The following is a 25,734-nucleotide window of genomic DNA, read 5'->3' on the forward strand; positions in this document are numbered from 1 at the left end:
CAAATTCATCATTTTTTTTAAAATAAAATTATTTTTGTTTAGTCTAAACTTAACAAAAAGTGAAACTCTATCTTTTTAACATATCCAACTTAAACTCAAACTCATCATTATCATTTTTTTAAACAAAATTATTTTTGTTAAGTCCAAACTTAATAAGAAGTGAGAAATCTAACTTAAACTCAAACGTCGATAAAAAAAATGAATAAATCTTATATTAAGATTATCATAAACGTGGCTTTAGGATAAATATAAAAGCCATCATCTATTGATAAAGTTCAACTTCTTTGGATAATAGAAGAATTCTACTGCAACTTCTTATATAACAACGTAGTAATTAAGATGCTTAGTAGGCATCATTATCATTTTTTTAAAATACAATTATTTTTGTTTAGTTCAAACTTAATAAGGAGTAAAACTTTATCTCTCTAACAAGTCCAACTTAAACTCAAACTTTGCAAGGTTAATAGTGAACACTATAAAAGCAATGCAAACCCCAATATTTTAAAAAAAAAACCAAGTAGAGGTATGAGCTTTTTTTTATGTTATTTTCTTATTCTCTACTTTGTTAAAATAATATTTATTTTATGGTTTTTCATGTATTTTATAAAAAGTAATTTTCGTACATAAACCATCAAACTCTCTTTAGCCATTTTCTATAAGATAAAAAAGCTTGCAATAATTGAAATTATTATTTTGAATGTAACCCATCTTTCTTTTAAATTTATCTATTGTTTAGTCATATATATATATATATATATATATATATATATATATATATATATATATATATATTGTTTTGTTTCAATAATTTCTAAGCAGTAAATCATTTGATTCTTTAATATTTTTTGGTCTTTCAAAAGTTTTAATAACTGAATTTTTGAGTTATTTTTTTATAATATCTGAAATTGTTTGACAAATTTTTTGTAAGCCATTGTACATTCAAACAATGGCTTCTTCATCAAATTGTAATACAAATTGAAGTCATACAAGAGTAAATCATACAATGATGCAATTTTTTAATCAATTTAAGATTTTATAAAATTATTTTAATTTACCTCACAAATAAGCAAGTTCCTGTGCATAGCACGAATTAGCGACTAATTTATATTATTACCATCCAAAGGTTAAGAGGATGTGAGGCCTTTAATCCTAAGTCAAGCAATAAAATGTATACAAACCAACGATATAGGTCCAAGGATTCATCAATGTATAGGAACAAAGGTTACCCTATGGCTATCACTTCTATTTATTCTAGTGCTTTAAAAAAAAAAATTCTGGGTTTCTAGTACATTAAAAAAAAGGTGATAGGATCAGCTACATAGGCAACGTCATTCTTATATTATGTTTGGTGTATTGTATTTGGATAAAAGTGTAAAGCTTACCGTTGTGTAATGCTTTTGCTTTAAAAATGAGAAAAAAAAGAAAGTAAAAAAAGGAGGAGGAGGTTTTTAATACAACACTTTAAGGTGAGGATCTATTAATGACTTACTTCTTAAGGGTTTGTCCGGTTGGGAAGATATAAAAGTAGGATGATAGAAAATGAAGAAGGGATGGAAAAGTGGAAGAATAGAAGAGATTTTAGTTTCCCTCATTTGTATTTGGTTGGGCCATGGAAAAGTAAAGAGATGAAAAAAAATAAGTCTATATAAATTTACTCATACACCATTATTAAAAAATGATGTCCAATTAAAACAAAAAAGTAACAAACAATCAACTAAAAAAAAGTAGTCACCCAAAGTCATTAAAAAAAAAACTTATGCCTAGAAAAAGAAAAAAAAAAATATAAATCACGTCTAGTTAAAAAAAAAAAAAAGAACAAAAGAAGAAAACAAAAGAACTTGTTGCTTGTATCATTACCACAACCATGTCTGGAAAACATGGCCCAAAAAAAAAAAAAAAACCAGCAAATAGCACCAGCATGTAAGATGAGAGGAGGAGCAGGGGATAAGTTCAGTAATTGATTGCAACTATTTCTCTCTTCTTTATTTTCTCTCCAAGTTGGGGAAATAGAATTTTGGTGGGCCAGAGGAAAAAACATAACCTCACAAATTTTCCATCCTTCCTTCCTCTCCAACTAAATATCCATAAAATCAGTTTTCTCTCTACTTTTCTTTCTTTTATTTTCTATCATCTCTATTTCACTTCAACTAAATGGACCCTAAAACTTGCCACTTTCACTTTGGGTTACATGCCATTAGATTGCTTCCAAGAAGTCTCCCTTGGGATCTTTGGGCCGAGCTCTATGGAACTTGCTCTGTATGGTTTCTTAAGAAGCTCAAAGATCTTAACCCTAAAGTTTCTTTCTTTATGCATGTCTGCTATGTGGTTGTCTTGTCTACCCTATGTTATCTTTGTGTTTACTTAGTCATCAGTGAAGCTTGGGGGCTATTTATAGTGGAAATCGACATTGCTAGTTGTCCTTACACTTTATGTTCGGTTAGCTCTCCTTTTAATTAAAGATTGGCCAATTCTTTGGAAATTCATGTTTTGGCCCAATTTTTGGTAGTCTCAAATGTAGTGTATTTGCGAAAATCTGTTCAAGTATGAGTAATTCTACTATCCTATAAAAAGTCGTAACTTTTGTTACAATTATCTTATGTAACAGACTAATTGATTATCTGTCACTTTTACATGGACCTATTACTTTTTCTCTATCACTCACAGTCTATCACTATGACAATTATGGAAAAAGTTGTTATTTTTTATGTGTTTTTTGAATTTTTGGTACAGGCACTGTGCCTATGACAGTTTGCTAAATAGTGAATACCAGTTTGGGAAGTAAACATGATGTCCAGACCTATTGCTGCATACACTGTATACGCAAAAACTGCCTCCTTTATCATGTGTTCTTGGCTTTTAGGCTTGTGTTATGGAGCTAAACTTGAGCAACAAGCAGAGCTTATCGCACATACACTATATGCCCAGCAAGCTTTACTTTTCTAGGCTAGGCTTGGTTGATTTGGGCCTTGACTATCACACACATACAGGGTAAGATTGACTATCAAAGTCCAGTTTTGGTGTCTTTAGGCCTTGATTTTGGCCTTTTGGTTTTGTTAACATGATAAAAATTATCTTATGTTACATGATGGAAGCATGCATGTTTTGTGGTGCACTGGTACTAGGTTTTTATTAAACTAGAAATTATGGTACATGATAAATCATGAAACTTCATTTAAATTTTTTGAAACTTGATTCTCAATTTTTTTTTTGAAACTTTTAATAATAGAATTTTAATTAGCGTAGTTTTTATTTTTATTTTTTAAAAACTTTGGCATTAAACTTTCTCACAAAGTAAACTATTTTTAAATAGTGAGCCATTGACAGAAGCATATTGTACAAAGTGAACAATTTATGTTTAATCATTTTGTAAAACCACAATATATAAAATACAATATTTATTAGTAATAGAATTTTATATGAAAGTAACATTCAAATTTCTTTAAATTTTGGTAATAGAGATTAGTTTATGGTAGACTTCTTAATAATTAGCGAACGAGTATATTGTAAGACCTACAATTTTTATAATATGACTTTTATTATATAATATATGATATAATTATAATGATAAATAAATTGTTTTAAAGAGAAATACTTTCTATCATGTATAGATGAGCAATTTCTTCTTCAAATCATTTGCAAAAGGGTCGTAATCAATCAAAGTTGTCATCTAGAAAAACAAGATGGAAACTTTTCAATTCCACATGTTTGTAGCTGTCCAATGATGTAACATAAAGTGTACAACACAATCATTTCAACTATCCTCTATGTAAACTTGAGTTCCTTATTTGTTGTAATATTCTCTCTCTCTGTCTCTCAATTTTTTTTGTTGTTGTAACCACACACATTACTTTCATGCGTACCAGCAGTAATCAAAGATGAACATTTGGTGCAAAATTATATTTTATTTGGTTTTTATTAGCATGCAATATTCACTTGCACAAAGAAACTGAGGCCATAAGGGAGGAAAACAAGCGAAGAAAGTAATATAAGCTAGGAGTAAGATAGAAGTAATTTTTAAACACACAGATTATTGGTCAGTAATATTGTAACAAAGCTGTACTTTCCTTCTCTTTGATTGAGTTCTCTTAATTGGAGTGGACTCTTGACTTATACTTGTAAAGCATTCATCTATGATATAACATTGAATTATTAGGACACACACAAGCTATGAGGCACTCCTCTATTTTCCTCAATTACTTAATAAAAATAAAAAATAAAAAATAAAAATTATTAGGTTCAACCCATATATGAGAGTTATGAAAATTTGTGCTTAAAAAAAAGAAAAAAAAAGAAAAAAGAAAGAAAAAGTCAAAGAGACAAGGATAACATGGTTCCAACTTGCACTTGGTCATGGGTGAGTGACGGTCGTGATGGGGTCTTGGCTTGGGCTTGACATAGAAGTTCTTGTTTATGGGGCATAATAAATGTAGGGTTGTATTTATTGCACACAAATTAATACAAATCGGGACATTAAGTTACAATTTTTGTTCTTTTTTAAAAAAATATACAATTTTAGTTTAAAAATAAGATATGTGTGTGTAAAACAAGTGTTACCCATATAAATGTATAGGTTTAAGCCATACTTTCCTTGTTCCTCTCTTTAGTGTGTGTACGTTAAACACAAGTTGGTTAGTTTGGTGGTGCCACAATTGCAAGGGTTGAATTTAAACATGAATTTTTGTTTTTGTTTTTGAGAAGACTAATTATTTTTAATACACACATGAAAAAATGAGATAAGGTTTTAAAGAAACTGACAATGATGTATATCCAAAAGAGTCTATATTTATTTCCATCCAACTTACAATAACTATTACCAAAAATAGTTACTCACAGTAAATAGTCCAAACACAATTTGGACAAACTTGAAGGGTAAAAAATAATAATAAAAGGGAGGGGAAAAAAAAATCCCTTAAACTATTATCTTATTTGTGCCACAACTTGTGGGGCATGATATGATGTAAGGATTCTGTAAAATATATTTCTAGTTTTAGATCATGGTTGTCAAGAAAAAAAATAATAAAGAAACTTTATTTAGGATACTTGTTTTAATGTTTTGAGCTGATGTGGCTGTTTTAACCAACTAAGCTGCTAGTTAAACACCTTCATGATACTTTTTTTTTTATGGAAAACTATACGATACTTTGATTATTATACGATTAGATGAATAAATAAATGTTAACTTGTATTAAACATACTACTTGACTCAATAATATTATATACTATATAATAAAATTTGAGTTTTAGAAATGGTGGTTGCACTAAGTGGCTATGTTCTCTCTACAACAAGTGGCTAAAACTCAATTACCTAAGTTTTAGTTAAAATCTATTACCTAAATTTTAAGAAATTGAAAAATATACTCCAACTAAAATTCTCTTATCTATCCTATCAAAAAAAAAAAAAAAAAAAAAAATTCTCTTATCTATGTTCAATAAACAAATTTAAAATTCTACTTCAACTAAAATTTTATTACCAAATTTCAAAATTTTTTAGCTAAAATCTAATTATTTTAATCACCTATTATAATTATTTTAATTTAATATAATAAAATTTTCACATTACATCATTTTTATTTATTAATTTGTGTATCGCATGAAGATACTACCACTAAAAGGCATTTATTTTTTGACCATGCTCAAGCTCACACCAAACCTTTTGCTTTTCATAGTTCAAATTCACACCCTCCTTTCAAAAATTCATTAAAATATATGTGTGATGGGATTGTAGGCTCCATTGAGTGTTGGTATAATTTTGGGACAATAAAATGTATGTATTACTAAATAATTCATTTATTTCCTCTTGTAAAGGGTTAACTGATGTTTATAGATAAAAATAAAATATCGATTAATATTCATCACTATTAGAACCATAAGTGAATTAAGTTTTTTATCAATAATTTGAACTTAAAAAAAAAATATATGTTCATTTATTTAGCAAGCTACAAAGTTCAAGTCCGGACTTATACTCAAGTATTAGTTATGCTAATCCTAAATATATTGTTTGAGGAGAAGTTTTTGGGTATAAAAATCAATTTGTGTATGTATAATATATTATTTGTTTATGTATGTATACATGCAAAAAAAAAAAAAATAGTATAGCCTTTAGATTAGATAATTTAGATTGAGAACATTTATAAATAAGTTTATATGATATAAAATTATTATTTGTAAATTGTTGGCAATATGAATAGTCAATTTAATCAATAAAAATTAGGCTAAATTATATATTACACCATCTAAGTTTGACCTATTTTCAATTTCTTCCATAATGTTTATTTATAGTGTCACTATATTTGAAAAAAAAAAATTAATAACTAGACCACATCACTTTTGGGTTCTTGAATGGTGAAACACTGGAACTAGACTGAAAGACTAGATTAAAAAAAATTTAAAGTTAAGGGATTGAAATGAAAAAAAAAAATTTGGGAATGAAATTGAACACAAGTCAATTTTTTAAAACTAATTTCTAATTTAACATAACTAACAATACATGGTGGTGAATCTAATATGTCTGTAAAATCACAAAAGGAAATCAATTTATGTAAATAACTCAAATAATATAATTTCAATTATAATTTAGTTATTAATTTTTAGCATATATTTGTGAATGTAATAAAAATTTTAGCTATGATGTTTACTATGTATAAGAATATATTAAGTCAATCAAGTAAATTGTGAACATGCTTGAACTTTTTCAACACGAAATGCACCATGTTTAAACCTATAACTTACTCTCTCTCTCTTTTTTTTTTTTTTTTTTGTGGAGAAAGAACATATAACTAACTTTGGTAATAACTAATGAATTCCGATTCGACTTATATTTGAAATAAAATTAAGTAAACTAATATTGAACTTTAAATGCTTGACTCAACTCAACTCAACTCATTTACCACCTTAGTCACAAAGATCAAGGAAAGGATTAAACGTTTGACATCTTAGCAAAAATATGCAAATCTTAGAAAGTAAGCAATACTAAACAAATGTGTATCAATTGAGATGGTTCTTAAAAAGGACTATTAATATGGTTGCTTTAAAACAAAATTTGTAACAAAGTATTTGTGCTTTCCTATAACACAAAGTCAAAGTAATAATAAAAAATAAATATATATATCATCGCAATGTCATTGATAATATCATAATTGATTATAATAATAAATAAATTAATAATATCAAAATCATATAAATGTTCACATTGAAGGCTTTTACATGGGTAAATCGTGAAAGTACATAGAAGTTTCATGCTCAATTTCTTGGTCTACACGAGTGAATTCCACCTGCATTGACCTCAAACATGTGGGACCCTTAATTAAAAAAAAAAAAAAAACTAGATTAGCAAAACAAGCAACTTTTTTTTTTAATAATTAAGAGCCTAATCTTGCCTTTTATGTTAATACATTAATAATTAAGGATAAGATAGAGAGTACTCTTTAAACCATGCTTTGGTGAATTTAAAAAAGGAAACCGCCGTTTATTACTGTAAAAATTTCCTTCTATAATTAAACACACACACCCAAAAAAAAAAAAAAAAAAAAATCCTATATCATAAAGTAGAAAAAAATAAAATAAAAGTATATATGTAAATATATAAATACACAAAACCTAAAACCCTTGTTTTTGTTTTAATTTTTCCAGAGTTTTGAAAAACCAAATCCAAAACCCCTTTTTTTTCTCTCTCTTTCTCTTTCAGAGAATTCAATTATTTTCTCGCGGAAATTGAATTCCTTGTGATTTGCTTTTCCATTCTCTCTCTCTCTCTCTCTCTCTCTCTCTCTCTCGTTCTTTTTTCTCTCTCTTTCTCAGATCTTTGAATCATGGACAACGCTCTACAAGAACGGGATCGAATCGTCTCCACTGGTATTTTTTTTTCTACGTTATCTATGTATTTTCTTACGTGAAATTTGTGTATATTTTATAGTTTGGTTTTTGCTAATTTGAATGTGAATTTTTGTTTATGTTTATTTGTTTTATACGTGCTTTTTTTTTTTTTTTTGTTGATGTTTGTAACGTTAAAATTCGAGATTAGTGGAGCAATTTGAATCTCTGATGTGAAATTTGCGTTTTTGGGATATGGTTTTTGTGTTTTGGTGACTTGGAATGTACGTTTTGGTATCTCAGTGATAGTGAATGTGAAGAATCAAGAAGCAAGGCTATGCTATTCCTATTTGTTTGTTTGTATTGGTAATGGGTCTTTCTAGGGTTTTTTTTTTTTTAATTATTAATAAATGTATTTAGAACTGGGTTTTTTTGGTTATTTGTCATTGTCATTGGTTTTTGCTTTAATTTCTTATGCCACAAGTATATGCCAAAATTAGTGTTCAAGCATATTATGAGCTGGGTATTCTAGTTTCATTGTTTGTATGGCAAATGGGTTTTATAGGATTTGTTTATTTATAATAATATTGGTTTGGAATTGGGGATTTTGTTAAATTAGTGTGGATTTGGGAAATTGGAGTCATTTAATTCTCATTTTAGTTATAGAACTGATGACCCTTTCATTGTGCTACGGTGCGGGATGTGAAGTGCGGGTTTAGTTTCTTGGGGGTGGCTAATTTGTGCAAGATTGGTGATGGTTCTGGGAGTGTCCAGATCTATTCTCTTAGGACCCATTGGTGGGGGCAGTCGCTGGGTGGTGGCCATTTAAAGTAATGAAACAGCTTTCTTGAAGTTTGTAGTTGTACATATATGGTATCAACACCTCTTTGCCAGCAATAGATGATATATTCAATTGAGCAGAGAATAGATGGGAGCTGCTAGAGACTGTTGCAAACCTAGAACATTTTGATTTGAGTTTTCCATCCTTCTTTTTTTTTTTTTTATAGATTGGATTGATTGTCTGACAGTAGGTACAGCTTGCCATGAAACTTGAAAAGATTTAAGGAGGATCAGAACTCTTAGATTTAGTAGTTCTTGGTTCATACTCCTCTATTGTATGGATTACGAATTTAGATTGAAAGGGCTAATGGGTAAAGGACTATCAGGAATTGAGTTTTTCTAGGAAGTACCTCTTTTACGATGCTACAGTTTATATGCAATAAAATAAATATAATTTTCTTTGATGGAATGGAATCATAAATATGTAAAAATTTCATGTGAAAGTGGTGGTGTTTTGGTGGGTCTGTGGGTGGCGTTTTGGTGTTCATATCAACCTTGCTTCGGATGAGTTTGTATCATTGAGTTTCTATAGAAGTTGAAGGTTTCTGTCTCTTATGTATGATCAAGTTTGTTTGAGGTTCAAAATAAAGTAATTAAATGCAACTACACAAGTTGATTAAGAGGTTGGCCCCAGGTTTTCAAAAATTTCCTTTCTTTGGTGGACCCTCTTGAAAATTTCATACTTTATTTATTTATAAAGCCCTACTCTAATTCTGAGAGGTAAATGGTTTAGTTGCATGGATATGTTGGGTTTTATGAGACAAGTTTCTGTTTTGCTCTTGGCATGTATTTTTCTCCCTTTATCAATATTTTGGAGATTTTTTTTTTGTTGGGGTGTTATCAACTTTCCTTTCCCTATTATAGTTTTCATGCTTGTCTATGTGTCGTCACTAGGTGTTGATGCTGTATGTGTACATGAATTGCCTTTGTGTATATACAATTTTCTCTTTGGTATATGTTGCTTCATTGACTACTTCTCAATAATGCCTGTGTTTATTGCATTGTACTGAGATACTTGGCACATCAATTTTGGATGCAGGAGAGAGACCTGTTAAGCCAGATAAGCTGGCAGAGCAGGTACTTGCTTGCAGTTTTTAGTTTTTACCCCCTAAAATATTTTTTATGTTTTTTTATTTATATTTTGGTGAGGTTAGGTAAATATGTTCCTTTAGCACTTCATTTTGTAATTTATTATCAGCCAATTTCGCCCAAAGATGAAAGGATTGTTTCAGCGAATCCTTCTCCGAATGCAGTCATCGTAGGACCATCAAGGGATGTCACCGAACAACAAGAATCTACAGAAGCAGTTGGAGATTTGAACACTGTCCATCCACTCAATGCCTATGTTTCTCATGAGCAAAATGTATCATATGGTGGTTAGTTTCTAGTTCTTATGCTGCTCTGACCAATTTAGAATGAAGCTTTAACTTGTGGTGGTGGACTTGTGACCTGCTCTTGTAAAATTGAGTCCTATGACATTTTTTTGCACTTTGAGCCATTTTGAAATTGTGATCATTTTAACACAAAATTTCTAAGTTTCAAGGAGTTCATAAACAGTATTTGGAGAGTATAAAAATGTTATTGTATTAAAACCTATAGGAGGGTTCATTTTAAAATTGAATTTGTGAACCTTTTCATCCATAGTGGTGGTCATACAGTGATTGGTCTAGGTTGTGCTATGTCTTAACATAAATCATTGATAATATATCTTACAACTAGAGCAAACAACGAGAAACCCTTAGTCTCGAAACTTTGGGGTTAGTTATGGATACCTAACAGACTAATTGGGGTTGACTATATGTCTTGTTCACCATTCTATTCTAACCAAAATACTCTCTTTTATTTCCTTAATTAACATGTCTTTTTTTGTTACTTCTGCTAGTGTTATTTTAGTCCTCTCCTCTTTTTGTTCTCTCAACTTGAATCAAATCACTCTTCCTCATTGGTGCATTAATTTCTTTGCTATGCACATGATTAAACCATCTCAAGTAACTCACCTTCATCTTTTCTTTAATAGGAGCCACCCTATCTTTAAACAAAGTTCTTCATTTTGTCTCCTATGTTTTCTTGTATTGTCACTTATCCATCTTTACATTTGCATTTTAGCTGCGCTCAATTTATTATTAATATTATATATCATTTTTAATATTAATTAATGCTTCTAAAGTTTTATCTCTTGATTCAGGTTATGCTAATAACACTGGTATTTGGGATGGCTATTCTCAGTATGTTAATACTGAGGCCATGCATGTTGTATCACCGGTGAGGATAAAACCCACACTTATGCATTTTATCAGATTTTAATGTTTCAAACTAAGCTCACCATTTTTTTCTTCTTATTTTAACCTGTTTTAGGTCATGTACAATGATAACCCATCTGTTGTATTTCATTCTGGTTATGGCTTCAATCCTGAAATGGCATATGGACAATATTCTCCAGTTGCTACACAACTGCATCCTTTAATGATGGATGGCCAACTGTACTCTCCACAGCAAGTCCCATTTTCTCCATCTTATTATGCACAGGCACCTGCTCCAAATATGCCTCATATGTCTTCAGCTATTCCAATTTCACCAGCTGACCTGATGTTGCCAGAAAATAGTAGCATGGACACTATGCTTTATGGGCCAGGATCAGGTTATGTAGGTTTTGGGTCATTTGGTGGAGGAAACCTTTCTGGAAATCTTGGTTCTAGCTCTCTAACATCTCCAGTAACTTATCAACCAATGGGCATACTTGGATCATATGAGCACAATGCTGGACAGGTTTGTTTTAAGTTGATTTTGAAGATTGTCATTCCTTGATAGTATGAAAACTTTGGCACTAAAGGGCATGCTGCACTGGTTTATATCCCAGCCATTATGCTCCCAAAATGAGGTCTGACTCATTCCAAGATGGGGAAGATAGCACCAATGAATGGTGTTATAATTAACTTAAGAAATATTGATGAACATTTTTTTAAAAAAGGCATTAGATTATCTTGTTTTTTTTTTTTTTTGAAAAATTTAATTCAACTCACACACTCCATGAGAGGTTTGAACCTGTGACTTTGATATCCCCCTTCTTTGGTTATTAAAAAATTTATATTTCAATGGTGCAACCGTATCTCTTATTTTAGAAGCCTAAGCGAGCAACTTAGGTTTGTCATTCGTTTTACTAATATTGTCGTATCATTGATGAATCTAAAGATAATTGAAAATAATCTCAAAATGATAATTATTAAGGAATAGTTTGCTGCTTGTGTTGATTATTCGATAAGCTACATCTTTTTGAAGAGAAATATTTGACTTATTAAAAAAAAAAAAAAAACCCAAAATGGTGTCTTCATTCAAAAAATTAAATGAGAGTTTCCTGGGGGTATTATCTTTTCAGGGTCATATGAGAATACCCACTGGAATCCAAAGTAGCAGGGAATCCACTTAAAATATTGTGCCCCTTGTGGGATGTAGAAATGGACTGCACCTATTTACATGCTTCTTCATGGACATCAAACTCCCAACTATACATGCAGAACATTTTTGGATGCCAAATATACTAAGGGGCTAAAGTTTGGCTGCAATTTGAGCTTTTGAAATTAAACATTTGGGTACTACTAGTCTGTTTACATCTCTTAAGTAATATTCCCTGGGCTTACTGGAATTGTGTAGGCATGTACTGCTACTTAGACTTCTAGCTCAGTAACACAAAAAACTGTCCTTGGCATGTATTTGCTCCTCTGATTATGACGATCAATGTAGACATGTTAAATCTCATGTCTCTGACATTAATTTATTATATATTTCCAGATTTCCCAACAACAGAGACCAATGCATGGATATGGGTTGATGTCAAGTTCCTTTGGTGGACGCTACCCACACGGTAGTTCTAATCAGAGCTCTACCTTTGGTGGTGCTTCAATTTCTTATCCTGTTGTTAATGACCGGAATCGTCTCACTCTTGACAAGGGCAGAAGAAGGGAAAGGGGCCGGGATTCAATTTCCATTTTTAATGATCCACAGGATACCTTCAATGACCCTAATCGTGGTCCAAGGGCTTCAAAGCTGAGGAGCAAGAGTGGCACTGAACAGGGCTCTTCATCTGTTAGCAAATATGTTATATCTACTCTTGGAATTCGTCTTGATTCATACAACCGGCTGGATTTTGTCACAGATTATGAGAATGCAAAATTCTTCATCATCAAATCCTTCAGTGAGGACAATGTTCATAAAAGTATTAAATACAATGTTTGGGCCAGCACACCACATGGAAACAAGAAACTAGATGCTGCTTATCATGAAGCAAAGGAGATTAAAGGCTACTGTCCAGTATTCCTATTGTTTTCAGTATGTTACTTTAACAATCTTACCTATTCAAAAAAAGTGTTTCTTTAATAAACTTAAAACTCTTTTTCTACCTTCTTATCTGTTGGCATAGATATGTCCAGGTTGGAACTCTTGTTCATTTCTGCTACCCCCCCCCCCCCCCCTCCCTTCTTTTATTTTAATTTCTAAGTTCATATATTTTGCCTTTTAGAGCTATGTTTACTTGACATTTTGCATTTATGAACCTATTGAATGAGACTTCATTTGGTCTATAACATGATTTTGCAATGACGTAGCCAGGAGAGAGTTTGAGGAAAAGCAATATTAAATACGAAGTCAAGAATTGTGGTCTAGTTTTGCTGTAATATCTTCTTGGCACCTTCATAGGTTAGAAAGTTGGATATTGAAATGTGAAACAAAAGTAAATTTCTGTGAAAGAGAACTTCATCACAATTCATGTTCTAAATAATTTTGGTAATGCAAGAAGAAATACCAAATATGATTTTGTCATTATCTACAAATTTGATGATATGGCTCATAAAGTCTTATTTTGTGTACTTTCTCTCTCTCTCTTCTTGGCTATCAAGAGTCCTACTCTTTCTTAAAAAAAGGTTATTTAGGAGTCCTCGTCTTTCTAGGAAAGGGTTACGCAATTGCAATACCCTTTTTAAAGGCTTTTATGTAGTCTATAATATAGATAGGGAGATTGAATTTAATAAAATTGCAATGGCTTATATTAAGCTTTGAGGGTGTGTTTGTTGAGGGTTTATCTTTCTTTGTTTCTTCTTTAAATTTACTATCTATGGGTTCGGACTCTCTGTGTTGAGTTAATTTCAAACTTGCAATTCTTTTTTGAAATTTGTTCTGCTTTACTATTTCTTTCTACTATAATGCCTGGCTTAAGCAGTATTAGTAATTCATGGCAACATATCAAGGAAATAACTTATTTCACTTTTGTTTTTTTGGAACTGATAAATATTAGCAAGTTAATTTAAGCCATTATTTCAGTCACTGCAGATTTTCTGCCACTATGTCTGAACTTGTCCTTTGCCTTTATTTAATCAGTCATCTTAGATTCTTTTGGTTAAAATTTTCTCAGGTTAATGCTAGTGGACAATTTTGTGGGGTAGCTGAAATGGTTGGACCTGTAGATTTTGAAAAGGATGCAGATTACTGGCAGCAAGATAGATGGAGTGGACAGTTTTCAGTTCGGTGGCACATCATCAAAGATGTTCCCAATATTCGTTTCCGTCACATTCTACTTGAAAACAATGATAACAAGCCTGTTACTCACAGTCGAGATTCTCAGGAGGTAGCAGTTAATTTTATGTGTGTGTGTGTGTGTGTGTGTTTGTTCAGACATGCCTAAACATTGTTTAACTGAATGCCAATTGCCACATCTCCTGAGGAACACCATGCCTTGGTTGATGTTGCTTACTATAGTGCAGTTCTGTTCCATGAATAAAATATCAAGTTTTCCATCTTTTGATGGATTTGATACCTCAAGCCCTGGTCCGAGGAAAGGGCAAATCACAATTCCAATTGTGATCCTAAGTGCTCTCACATTTATTTTGTGGAAATGTAGAAATCTAAGATTGAAGGGCATTATAGCATTTTGTTACCTATCAAAAATAAAAAGGGCATTATAGTATATTGTGGGATGGAGGATAGTTAAATCGGTTATCGTGCTAGATTCTAAAAGCATACTTTTTTTTTTCTTATATATATATATATATATATATATATATATATATATATTCATTTCTATAGTATCCCTAGGCCCTAGCTGTCCACTTACATGTGTCCTCACAAATCACAAAGTTAATGTTGGTCTCATGTTTAACTGTTAATTCCTCAGTTGCAAGTCACTCTAAAGAGTGAATATATATTTGTGTTCACTTGGCCTAATTATGGGTCTTAACTACTTTTGATGCTTATTTTATATGACATTAATTTTTTTCAAGTGGCCCTTTTCCTTCCCAATACTATTCTTTTATAGTAATTCAACTGGTGTCGAACTTTAATCTCTATATTCCCAACAAATTGAATATTGAATTTTTCCATCTGGAGTAAACCTTTGGCTCAGTTGTTAAATAATAAAGTCACATCTGCCTAATATTTTCTCTATTGACTCTGAAATATTTGCAGGTGGCACTGAAAGAGGGTATTGAGATGTTGAAAATTTTCAAGGATTATGATACACGAACATCCATCCTAGATGATTTTGAATATTATGATGAGCGGGAGAGAGTCTTGAGGGAAAGGAAGGCCAGACAGATAGCTTCTTCAACTGCAGATGTTTCTGATTCACCTGCTGATGAGTCTGTTAATCAAATGTCTGATAGTTTTGCTCAAGCCCTCAAATTGGATGAGAGGAACAATAAAGAAGTTCCTGCAACTGAACAAGGTGGTAGCTCAAGATCAGATGCTCCACTTTCACTTTCCTATGATTCCGTGAATCAAACATCTGATAGCTTGTCTGATAGCTTTAATCGAGTCGTGCGGTTGGAAGAGAGTAACAACGAGGTATTAGCATCTGAGAAAGGTGGTGGACACAAAGATTGAGTCAGTCAAAAAGATGATAACAGTTGGTTTGACTGCTAGCAGCATTTAGTTGGTGTGGCCAGAATCTTTTTCCTACATTCCCTGTACCTTTGGGATTTTATGAAATTTTGGCACACTGACAATATTTGAGATCAAATTTCAGGTATCTCAAACAGTGAAGCTGCAAACTGACCTTTTTTTGTTTTTTCGTTTTTTTGGAGTCAATTGTTCAGAGAAGTTAGGAGGTAATCCAGGCATGCTCAGTTGGGAGGACGGCTGTTTGATATCTGACACCTTGGTTTCCTTTGAGTTTTCTCTTAATTGTTTCCTCTTAAGGTAGATGGATATTGGTGTTGTGGAATTAGTTGAATGGTTGATGTTGTTGGAGCAGCTTCTGTATACTACGGCTGATGCCTTGTGGCTGTAACTTTACATTCTCTTACTAGTAAATTGTGGGCTGCTGTGGGTACTGGAAGGACAGTGAACCCCCTTTTAGGGAGGCAATTTAATAAAGGATTTCAGCAAAATGAAATTTTATAGAAATACGATAAGGAATTGCCTTGATTGTTCTTTTGTGAATGCGAGTGTATCTGTTTGATAGGTGCTCTGTTTCTTCTAAATTAAGCTACTATACCATTTGTTATATTTTGGCAATGACCAGCTAAGACTCATGCAGATAAGTTACCACTGCAGCAACATCTACAACTTTGCAGAAAGAAAATGGGTTTAATCTTAGCAATGACGTGTGAGTTGGGATCCATTTTGAGGAACATTGTTGAGCTCACGTTTGTAATTCTTGTGGCATAGTTAATTGTGCATTTTTTGTTGTTGTCTATTTAATGTTTTTTTGTTTAGCATTTCTTCTGCAGTTAGTTTTATATTTATTTATTTGTCTGTGTTTTTTTGGAAAGGGAAGTGTTTTTAAATTGAACCGCATTAAGCCACAATGGCGGAAAAAACTATATATGTTTGAAATTCTTTTGGTTTTAGAACACTTTCTCGTTTCTCCATATCTTTAGAACTAATTGCTGATTCTCTTAAAATTGTCTATGAAATATATTATGGTTCAATATATTTTCTATACTATTATTTAAGTGGCTTTTACAGTTTGAGATCTTGATTTTTTGTTCAAAAATGTCCCTACATTCCTATGTTTGAGTAGAGATAAAACTGAAAGATAATTCGGTAAAAATACAATTCTAACTTTCACTAAAATATTGCCAAGAAAATATGCTCACTCTCCTGTTGATTTTTAAATTGTTTTATCTATTTCTAAATTAGATTTTCAAAATAAAATTTTATATATAAAATAAAAACATAATTTTTTTTTCTTACAAAATAGGACCACTAAAAACAAGGAGCCTTTGCGCGTGCGATGAGGCTAGTTTGTCCTTTGCCAGTTTGGTGCTTGCTTTCATGATTCTTTGTATGGATTTCAACCTTGCATATGAGTAACTTTGGCAATTGTAATGATTGCTCTTCAAAGGTTTTAACCGCTGAAGCAGGTTTCATCTACATGTTGCTTGCCCTCATGCTTTGATGCTTTCTAGTTTTTACATCTTACTCATATTTGTTTTAGTCACAACGGGGGAGAGGGGATTTGAATCTTGGTTGTTTATGTTGAAAATACCATAAAGTGTTAAATGAGCTAATGGCTCTTGGCATACATCTTCATCAGTTACTCTTGAATTTTTGAGAGTTAGTTTTTGAAAAGAAAGGCTGCAGAGCTAAAAACAAAAGTGGGCTTGATTCATATGTAGGAAGAGACAGGTTGTCAGGTGAGAATGTTGACTCATGAGATCTGAAACAACATTTTGCTATACTGAAAACCACTTTTGTTGAACTAGCTAGAACAGTACTTGGAAGAGTTCTGTGCCTTGCGGATGCCAGCATGTACTAAATTATAGAACTAGGGCTTCAACTCACCTACACTCACTGTCAGCTCTCAGCAGAACTCCAAGTGGATTTGTTCTGTCCATTCATGTTGCTGCGATCAATTAACTGATTAAGCTTCAATAACTAATGTGCAGTAAAATTAATAACCAAATAGAGGAAATTGTAAGAACGGGTTGATAGCAAACAAGTGATTTGACAAAAATGTATACTACTTTTTAAGTGATATAAGTATATGGAATATGTTAACAAGTGTTGGATTGCACTTGTTAAGGAGGAATCGAGCGGGTCCTATTACATTGAGAAGTAGCAAAAGTTAATAAAAGAGAGTCCGAATTTGGTAGGGATGGGGTGTAAAACCCATGTTTTACATCATCCAATAAGACATTGTTATATCAGCATTTTACTTAAAATTCAATATATCTTACTATACCTAATAAAATCTCAATAACCTCATAATTTGGTTGGATTTATATATGGATATTAGAATTGATTGGCTGTTAGGCATAGTGGTATGTGGTATAATAAGAAGGGGTGTTGGGTTGTATGTTGTGTAATAAAAGGGGGTTGGTGCTGTGATGCAATTCAAGCTGTGATGCAGAGGGGGGTGCAGTGATGCAGTGCAGCAGGTTGTGATGCAGAGCTATGATGCAGCAGTGAGCTAGTTGGCTGTGATAGTGTGCCAGTTGTATGCATGACTAAGTGTCCATATGTGAGGTACTTTAGAGTTAGTTGGTAACTGTGTAAGTCAGTTAGAGTTAGTTAGGGACTGATGGTTATTGACAGCTGTCTTGGTGTTGTATAAGAGACCAATGAGTTGTATAGTGGTTAAGCAAGCAAGTGTATTTTCAATGCAATCTTTCTTTTCCTTTTCCTTGTCTCCTTTTTCTCTCTATTCTGGAGGCCTAGCTGACCTCGAAACCAGCTACCTAATAAATCCCCAATTCCAATCCTAACAAGTGGTGTCAGAGCACCGTTCCCGCCATGACTGAGACACGAGCTGCTGCCATGAATATGGTGAATGAAGCCATTGCTTCTCTCCGTACCACCTCTGATCACCATAACAGAGAGATCCAAGAAATACAAAAGATTCAAGGCATTCATACTAGAACCTTGAATGAGATGAACCAGAACATCAATGCGATGAACCAGAACATCAACACGATTTTACAGAAGATAAATTCCATAGATATGAGTCAGAATTCATCTCAGAGAAATGGGCAATCAGGTTCAATTTCAAGTTCTTCAACCGTGTCACTTGCCAAGTCTGTGAAGTTAAAGTTTCCACGATTCTTAGGTGTTGATCCAGCTAATTGGGTGTACAAGGCTAACCAGTATTTTGGGTATTATCAAACTCCAATCACAGAAAAATTATTGATAGCTTCCTTCCACATGGATTTGGAGGCATTAATCTGGTTCTAAGAAGCAGAGGAAGCTAGGGTTTTCTCGGATTGGGAATCCTTTGTCCCAGCTTTGCATGTGAGATTTGGAACTAGTGCTTACGATGATCCTATGGAGGTGCTGACCAGGATGAGGCAAACTTCAACAGTGGCTATGTATAAGGTAGAATTCGAAGCTATGTCTAATAGAGTCAAAGGTCTTTCCCCTTTACATAAGCTCAGCTACTTCTTGAGTGTTTTAAGGGATGAAATAAGGTTACCTGTGAGAATGCTCAATCCACAATCTTTGAATGAAGCCTTTGGATTGGCCAAGATTCAAGAAGAGTACGTGTGGAGCAGCAGAAAAAGCATAAGGAGTCATCAAGAATTAGGTAACACTTCAATTCTTGGTTTACCTAGGAGCAATGCAGTGTTAGATACTAAACCAAAAATACCAGTTAAGAGAATCACTCCTGCTCAAATGGATGAAAGGAGAAAGAAGGGTTTGTGTTATAATTGTGATGAGAAATGGGGGCCTAGGCATAAGTGTAAAAATGTTAAGTTGTTTCTGTTAGAAGGGATTGATATAACACCTAGGTTACAATCTGGAGTACAAATTACTGAGCTGGATGAGAAACTGGGTAGTGATCTTAGTAAGGCCGTGGAGTAGGAGGAAGATGTGGGGATTACATTGTATGCTTTGACTGGAACTCCTACACCAGGTACTATGAGGGTTAAAGGCATGATTAAGGGCAGTGGGTTAGTGTTGTTAGTGGACATAGGTAGTACTCATAATTTTGTGGATGCCTTAGTAGTCTCTAGTTTACAGTTAAAGGTTGATGTTTCAAGAATTTTGGAAGTTAAGGTTGCTAATGGCACTGTGGTGAGGACTCAAGGTTTTTGTAGTAGTGTACCAGTGTGTGTGCAAGGAGTGGAATTCTGTGTTCAATTTCATGTGTTGGCATTGGGAGGTTGTGATGTTGTGTTGGGCACCTAGTGGTTGGGTACCTTGGGTGTAATACACTGGAATTTCCAATTGTTGACTATGGAATTCCATTACAAGGATCAACCAGTTTTGCTACAGGGTTTAAGTCCCTCTTCAGAAACTTCCTTCATGGATTGTAATCAGCTACTTAAAGGATTAGTGAGGAAGGGCTTACTGCTTCAAATCACTCCTGCAGCTGATATGGTGTTGGAAGATAGTATACCTGCAGAAGTAGAGTTGTTATTGCAGGAATTTGGAGAGGTTTTCGATACTCGTACTGGTTTACCTCCTGTGAGGCGTCATGAACATGAAATCACTCTAATGGAGGGCTCTCAACCAGTATGCCAAAGACCCTATAGGTACCTTTTCTATCAAAAGAATGAAATTGAGAAGATTGTGAGGGAACTGTTATCTGTTGGGTCAATTAGAAATAGCACCAGTCCTTTTGCTTCACCTGTCTTGTTAGTAAGGAAGGCAGATGGATCTTGGAGGATGTGCATTGATTACAGAGCATTGAACAATATTACTGTGAAGGACAAGTTCCCAATTCCAATCACTGATGAGCTGTTAGATGAGTTGAATGGAGCAATTGTTTTTTCCAAGCTTGATTTAAGATCTGGATACCATCAAATCAGGATGAAGGAAGAGGATGTGCCCAAAACAGCCTTCAGAACACATGAAGGGCATTATGAGTTCTTGGTAATGCCATTTGGTTAACCAATGCACCCTCAACCTTTCAATCCTTGATGAACCAGGTTTTTAAACCTTATCTCAGAAAATTTGTTCTAGTTTTCTTTGATGATATCTTGGTTTATAGTACTTCTTTATCTGAGCATGTGGTTCATTTGAGATCTGTTTTAAAGGTTTTGGCCTTAAATAAACTGTATGCAAAAAAGTCCAAATGCAAATTTGCTTGTAATGAAGTGGAGTACTTAGGCCATGTTATTATTGGTGCTGGGGTTCACACTGATCCTAAAAAGACTGCTGCCATGCAACAGCGGTCTACCCCTACTGATCTTAAGTCCTTAAGAGGGTTTTTGGAGCTCACAGGATATTATAGGAAATTTGTTAAGGGATATGGACATATTGCTGCTTCTTTAACTGCACTACTAAAGAAAGATGCATTTTCTTGGTCTGAGGAGGCTGAGCAAGCTTTCCAGCAATTGAAGGCTGCCATGGTTCAACCACCTGTGTTAGCTCTTCCAAATTTTGATATGCCATTTGTCATAGAGTGTGATGCTTTTGGCAAGGGGTTGGGAGCAGTTTTGATGCAGTAAGGCAGGCCTATTGCCTTTCATAGCCAAGCTCTCAAAGGTAGAAATTTGGCCCTATTTACCTATGAGAGGGAATTGTTAGCTCTGGTTACTGCTGTTAAAAAATGGAGAACTTATTTGGTTGGTAGACCCTTCATTGTTAGAACTGATCAATAGAGTCTTAAGTACATATTAGAGCAGAAAATTAGCACCCCTATTCAACAGAAGTGGTTTGCCAAATTATTGGGATATGCATTTGTGGTCCAATATAAAAAGGGTAAGGATAACCTTGTTGCTGATGCTTTGTCCAGAAAAGTAGACCCTGAGGCTGATTTGGCTGCTGCTAGACCTTCTGGTTTGGCTGACACTACTCATCTTCCCTATGAGAATGAGTTAGATTCTCATGGGGGTGTTTTGTGTATGATTTCCTTTCCTTTTCCATCTTGGTTAAGTGATCTCAAAACAAGCTATGCCACGGATCAGCAGGTGCAGGGTATCTTACTAGCCTTGAGTTCAGGGCAGGCTGCTCCTAAAGGTTATTCTCTGCAAAATGGGTTGCTACTGTACAAAGGAAGGATCAACCTAGGCACTTGTGAAGCTTTGAAGGTTGCTGTTCTGCACCAGGTTCATGACAGCCCATTAGGAGGTCACTCAGGTTTCCTTAAGACCTTGCATAGGGTTAAAAGGGATTTCTATTGGCCTGGGTTAAGAGCTGATGTGAGGAAGTTGGTCAGAGAGTGTGACACTTGTCAAAGGTTGAAGTATGAAACTTGTAATCCAGCTGGCCTCCTGCAACCTCTTCCAATACCAGAAAAACCTTGGAAGGATGTGAGTATGGATTTTATTGAAGGACTCCCTAAATCTTAGTTGAAGGATGTAGTGTTAGTGGTGGTAGACAGATTTACTAAATTTGTTCATTTTGTACCCTTGTCACATCCTTATTCTGCAGCCAAAGTAGCTCAATTGTTTATGCACTATGTCTTTAAATTGCATGGGATGCCTGCCACAATTGTGAGTGACAGGGACCCTATATTTACATCACATTTTTGGCAAGAATTGATGAGGTTACAAGGTGTACAGCTTGCCATGTCCACAGCTTATCACCCTCAGACTGATGGGCAAACAGAGGTAGTCAACAAGAGTTTAGAGCATTACCTAAGGGCTTTTGCTGCAGATAGACCACAATCTTGGGTGGAGTGGTTACCCTTGGCTGAATTTTGGTTCAATACCAATTTTCATGTCTCTCTTAAGATGACACCTTTTGAGGCCTTATATGGTTTTGCTCCTCCAAGACTCTTGGACTACATTCCTGGCACAACTAAGGTGGACAGTGTGGAGGTGCACTTGAGGACCAGACAGCAGCTTATTTCTTTATTGAAGCAAAATTTGGTGGCAGCCCAAGAGAGAATGAAGGTTGCTACTGATAAGCATAGAACCATGAGGGAATTTGCAGTTGGTGATTGGGTGTATCTCAAGTTGCAGCCTTACAAATAGATGTCATTGAGGTAGAAAAGGTTGGGAAAGTTAGCACCTAGATTCTATGGTCCTTTTCAAATATTGCAGAGGGTTGGAAGTGTGTCCTACAAATTGGATTTACCACCTGAATCAAAACTCCATTCCACTTTCCATGTTTCATGTTTGAAGCAACGGTTGGGTCAACATGTGGTGCCTCTGCCTTCCTTACCACTTGTGGATTCTGAGGGCATTCTCAAACCTGAACTTGTTGCTGTTTTACAAGAGAGGACTCATCAATTGAGGAACAGGTCTGTCACTCAGGTTTTGGTTCAATGGCAAGGTGAACAAGTGGAGGATGCTACTTGAAAACTTTATACTTGCTGCAGCAACAATATCCACACCTTGTGGGTAAGGTGTTTTAGTGGGGGGGGGGGTATTGTTAGGCATAGTGGTATGTGGTATAATAAGAAGGGGTGCTGGGTTGTATGTTGTGTAATAAGAGGGGGTTGGTGCTGTGATGCAATTCAAGCTGTGATGCAAGGGGGGGTGCAGTGATGCAGTGCAGCAGGTTGTGATGCAGAGCTATGATGCAGCAGTGAGCTAGTTGGCTATGATAGTGTGCTAGTTGTATGTGTGACTAAGTGTCCATATGTGAGGTACTTTAGCGTTAGTTGGTAACTGTGTAAGTCAGTTAGAGTTAGTTAGGGACTGATGGTTATTGACAGCTGTCTTGGTGTTGTATAAGAGACCAATGAGTTCTATAGTGGTTAAGCAAGCAAGTGTATTTTCAATGCAATCTTTCTTTTCCTTTTCCTTGTCTCTTTTTTCTCTCTATTTTGGAGGCCTAGCTGACCTCGAAACCAGCTACCTAATAAATCCCCAATTCCAATCCTAACATTGGCTTTGGTTGTGTTTATTTTCAAATATGTGATAAGATGATGTGGAATGTTAGGATTGAAGGAGTAAAATATGGGTTTTACACCACATCCTTATAGAATTTAATTTCAATAAAAGAATATCCTTAACTAAATGTTGTGGATTCCTAAAAGGCTGATCGATTACAATAAAAAAACTCAACATTAACTAATGCATTTGGTCACTCGTTAACCAGATCCTAAGAATACAAGGACCACACCCACTATTCAAAAAGTTGGTTGAGTGGATATGTTCTTAGGGTACGCACTCCAATGCCATAGAAGTGTGGTTCATCTCTTAGCACCTAATGAGGGGAAGTATGGCTAGTGAGGGCAATTAATGTTGATGTGATAGACTGGAAACTTTTTTCGGATTGAGATTCGGTACAATAGCTACCATCTCATGTGAGATGTAAAAAGTGATAAGGTAGTATTTTTAAAAAACTTTTTACCTTACTAACTTTTACATCCTACATAGAAATGATAGTTGCATGGTGAAATAGCTAGCCTATTGCACCAATCGAAATCCACCTCTTTCATATGCTTCCTAGAAAGTTGTATGCTCGTTCAACCTTTGCTATTTTAGACGTGTCTTTTGTAAGTGGATTTACTACCTGCTCGAGTTAATGGGCTCTCTGTGGGCTAAAGCCAACCCTTTTTCTGGGCTATTGAGATTCATCCCCTACAAATGTTCCTAACTCCTGAGTAATGGAAACCATTATTGCTGGTCAGTTTGGCTCAACGAGATCAATGCCAATGAGTATGGTTGCAAGTGTCAATTATGGAATGAAAGTGTGAATTATCTATGTGAAGATGATGCCAGTTGTAAAAAGTTATAGGATTTGGATTTTTTATAAGATGTTTTGTTATGATCTCTATTGATTGGTAAATTACACATACACTAAAAAGATTTGAATTCACAACTCAACCTCCACTCATTGTTGTAGAAGAAGGAAATGTCATTTTAGTTATTAGAAGTTCCTACTCTCTATAGTCTAATACAGGTTTAAATTTTTCTACATATTGGAAGTCCACTAAGTCTTGACAAGAGAACAAAATTTTAGTAACTTAAAATTTCAAATCCAAACCCTCAGTTCACAAGAAAGACAACAAGACCTCGATAAAAATCCTAAAGGATAGAGCCCTTGTTTAGCACCCAGCTTTCATATATGCAACATGTAAAATCATTACTTATGGTGTCCACTTGTGTGTAAAATAATGATTTTACACACATTACAATGGTAGAAGTCTCAGACTAAAATGAGCAACTACAGCAGCTCATGTCTCGAGAGAAGTTACTTGCTACTCTGTGCTAAGAGCGTCAGCATAAGATGTTCCAAAAATATGTCATTTTAACACATAAAAAAAACTACTTTAATATTTTAACACACTATTTTACAATTTACCATACATCACATCTTCTATTCTTCAATTCTATACATTAAAATAATATATATATATATATATATATATATATATATATATACACATATATAAATATTAAAATAGCATTAAAAAAACCAAAAATATATAAAAATACAAAATAAAAAACCCACCACCCCACCACAACCTACAGCCCACCCCCACTACCAGCATCCATCACCGCCCCACATCCCACCCCACCATCGTTCATCACCCCACAACCCACTGTCATGGACACCAAAACCACTACATCAGAACACCACATAAACATCCAAAATCAAACCCACCACATCAAAACACCATAACCCAAAGCAAAAACCATTGCCTATGTTTTGCAACACCTGATGCTAATGCTCTAAAATGTGTAATAGAACTCATGTCCAAGCCACTCTTCCTAGGACCTTGTTGAAGACAATAGAAACAGTGTCATTTCTAGTGAAGAGAATGCGTACACGCAAGACTGAAAAAGAGAAAGCTCTCACGCGTGACAACACTTATTCAGGCGACAACATTTCTCCCTCAAGACCAAAGATAAAAACAATCACAAGACTGAGAGCCAAGTGACACCATTTTCTCAATAGTTTATTAAGAGAAAATGGTGCCAAAATTTGTTAAGTTTGTTTTAGAATTATGTTAGTGCACCAGAGTTAATTTCCTGTATAATTTGGGATCTATTAGAGCCAAAGATCCACACGAGTATTAGTTTAGATGTATATAAACTCTATGTATATTACACATTATCATTTATGAAAGATATTTTCCAATTATCTCTCTCTTTCTTTTCTTTCTCTACGTTTTCCTTTTGTTCTTTAGCTTTTCTTGCATCTCAGAAAATCTCACATTGCTTGAAGGTTTTCTTCATGGTATCAGAGCCTATGGTTCAATCTACCACTCTTCTAGATTCAACCACAGCTCTTCCAGCTTCAACAATGGCGTCT

At 34.1% G+C, this 25,734-nt stretch overlaps 1 protein-coding gene across 2 annotated transcripts; it reads left to right on the plus strand.

Moving 5' to 3' along the window:
* The first annotated feature begins 7,613 nt into the window (after positions 1-7,613).
* LOC142643529 (YTH domain-containing protein ECT4-like) lies at positions 7,614-16,038 on the plus strand. Of its 2 annotated transcripts, XM_075818194.1 has the most exons (8): positions 7,614-7,851; positions 9,689-9,726; positions 9,848-10,025; positions 10,835-10,911; positions 11,005-11,415; positions 12,436-12,972; positions 14,051-14,263; positions 15,100-16,038. In XM_075818194.1, exons 1-8 carry the CDS (start codon positions 7,809-7,811, stop codon positions 15,514-15,516), a joined length of 1,914 nt encoding a protein of 637 aa, XP_075674309.1. In that variant the 5' UTR covers positions 7,614-7,808; the 3' UTR covers positions 15,517-16,038. The 2 variants fall into 2 exon arrangements, with proteins under 2 accessions (XP_075674309.1, XP_075674310.1); XM_075818195.1 differs by lacking the exon at positions 9,689-9,726 and having other exon boundaries at positions 7,669-7,851; positions 9,903-10,025.
* Positions 16,039-25,734: the final 9,696 nt, after the last annotated feature.

Source organism: Castanea sativa, chromosome 7 (genome assembly GCF_040712315.1).
Source record: "Castanea sativa cultivar Marrone di Chiusa Pesio chromosome 7, ASM4071231v1".
NCBI lineage: Eukaryota > Viridiplantae > Streptophyta > Magnoliopsida > Fagales > Fagaceae > Castanea > Castanea sativa.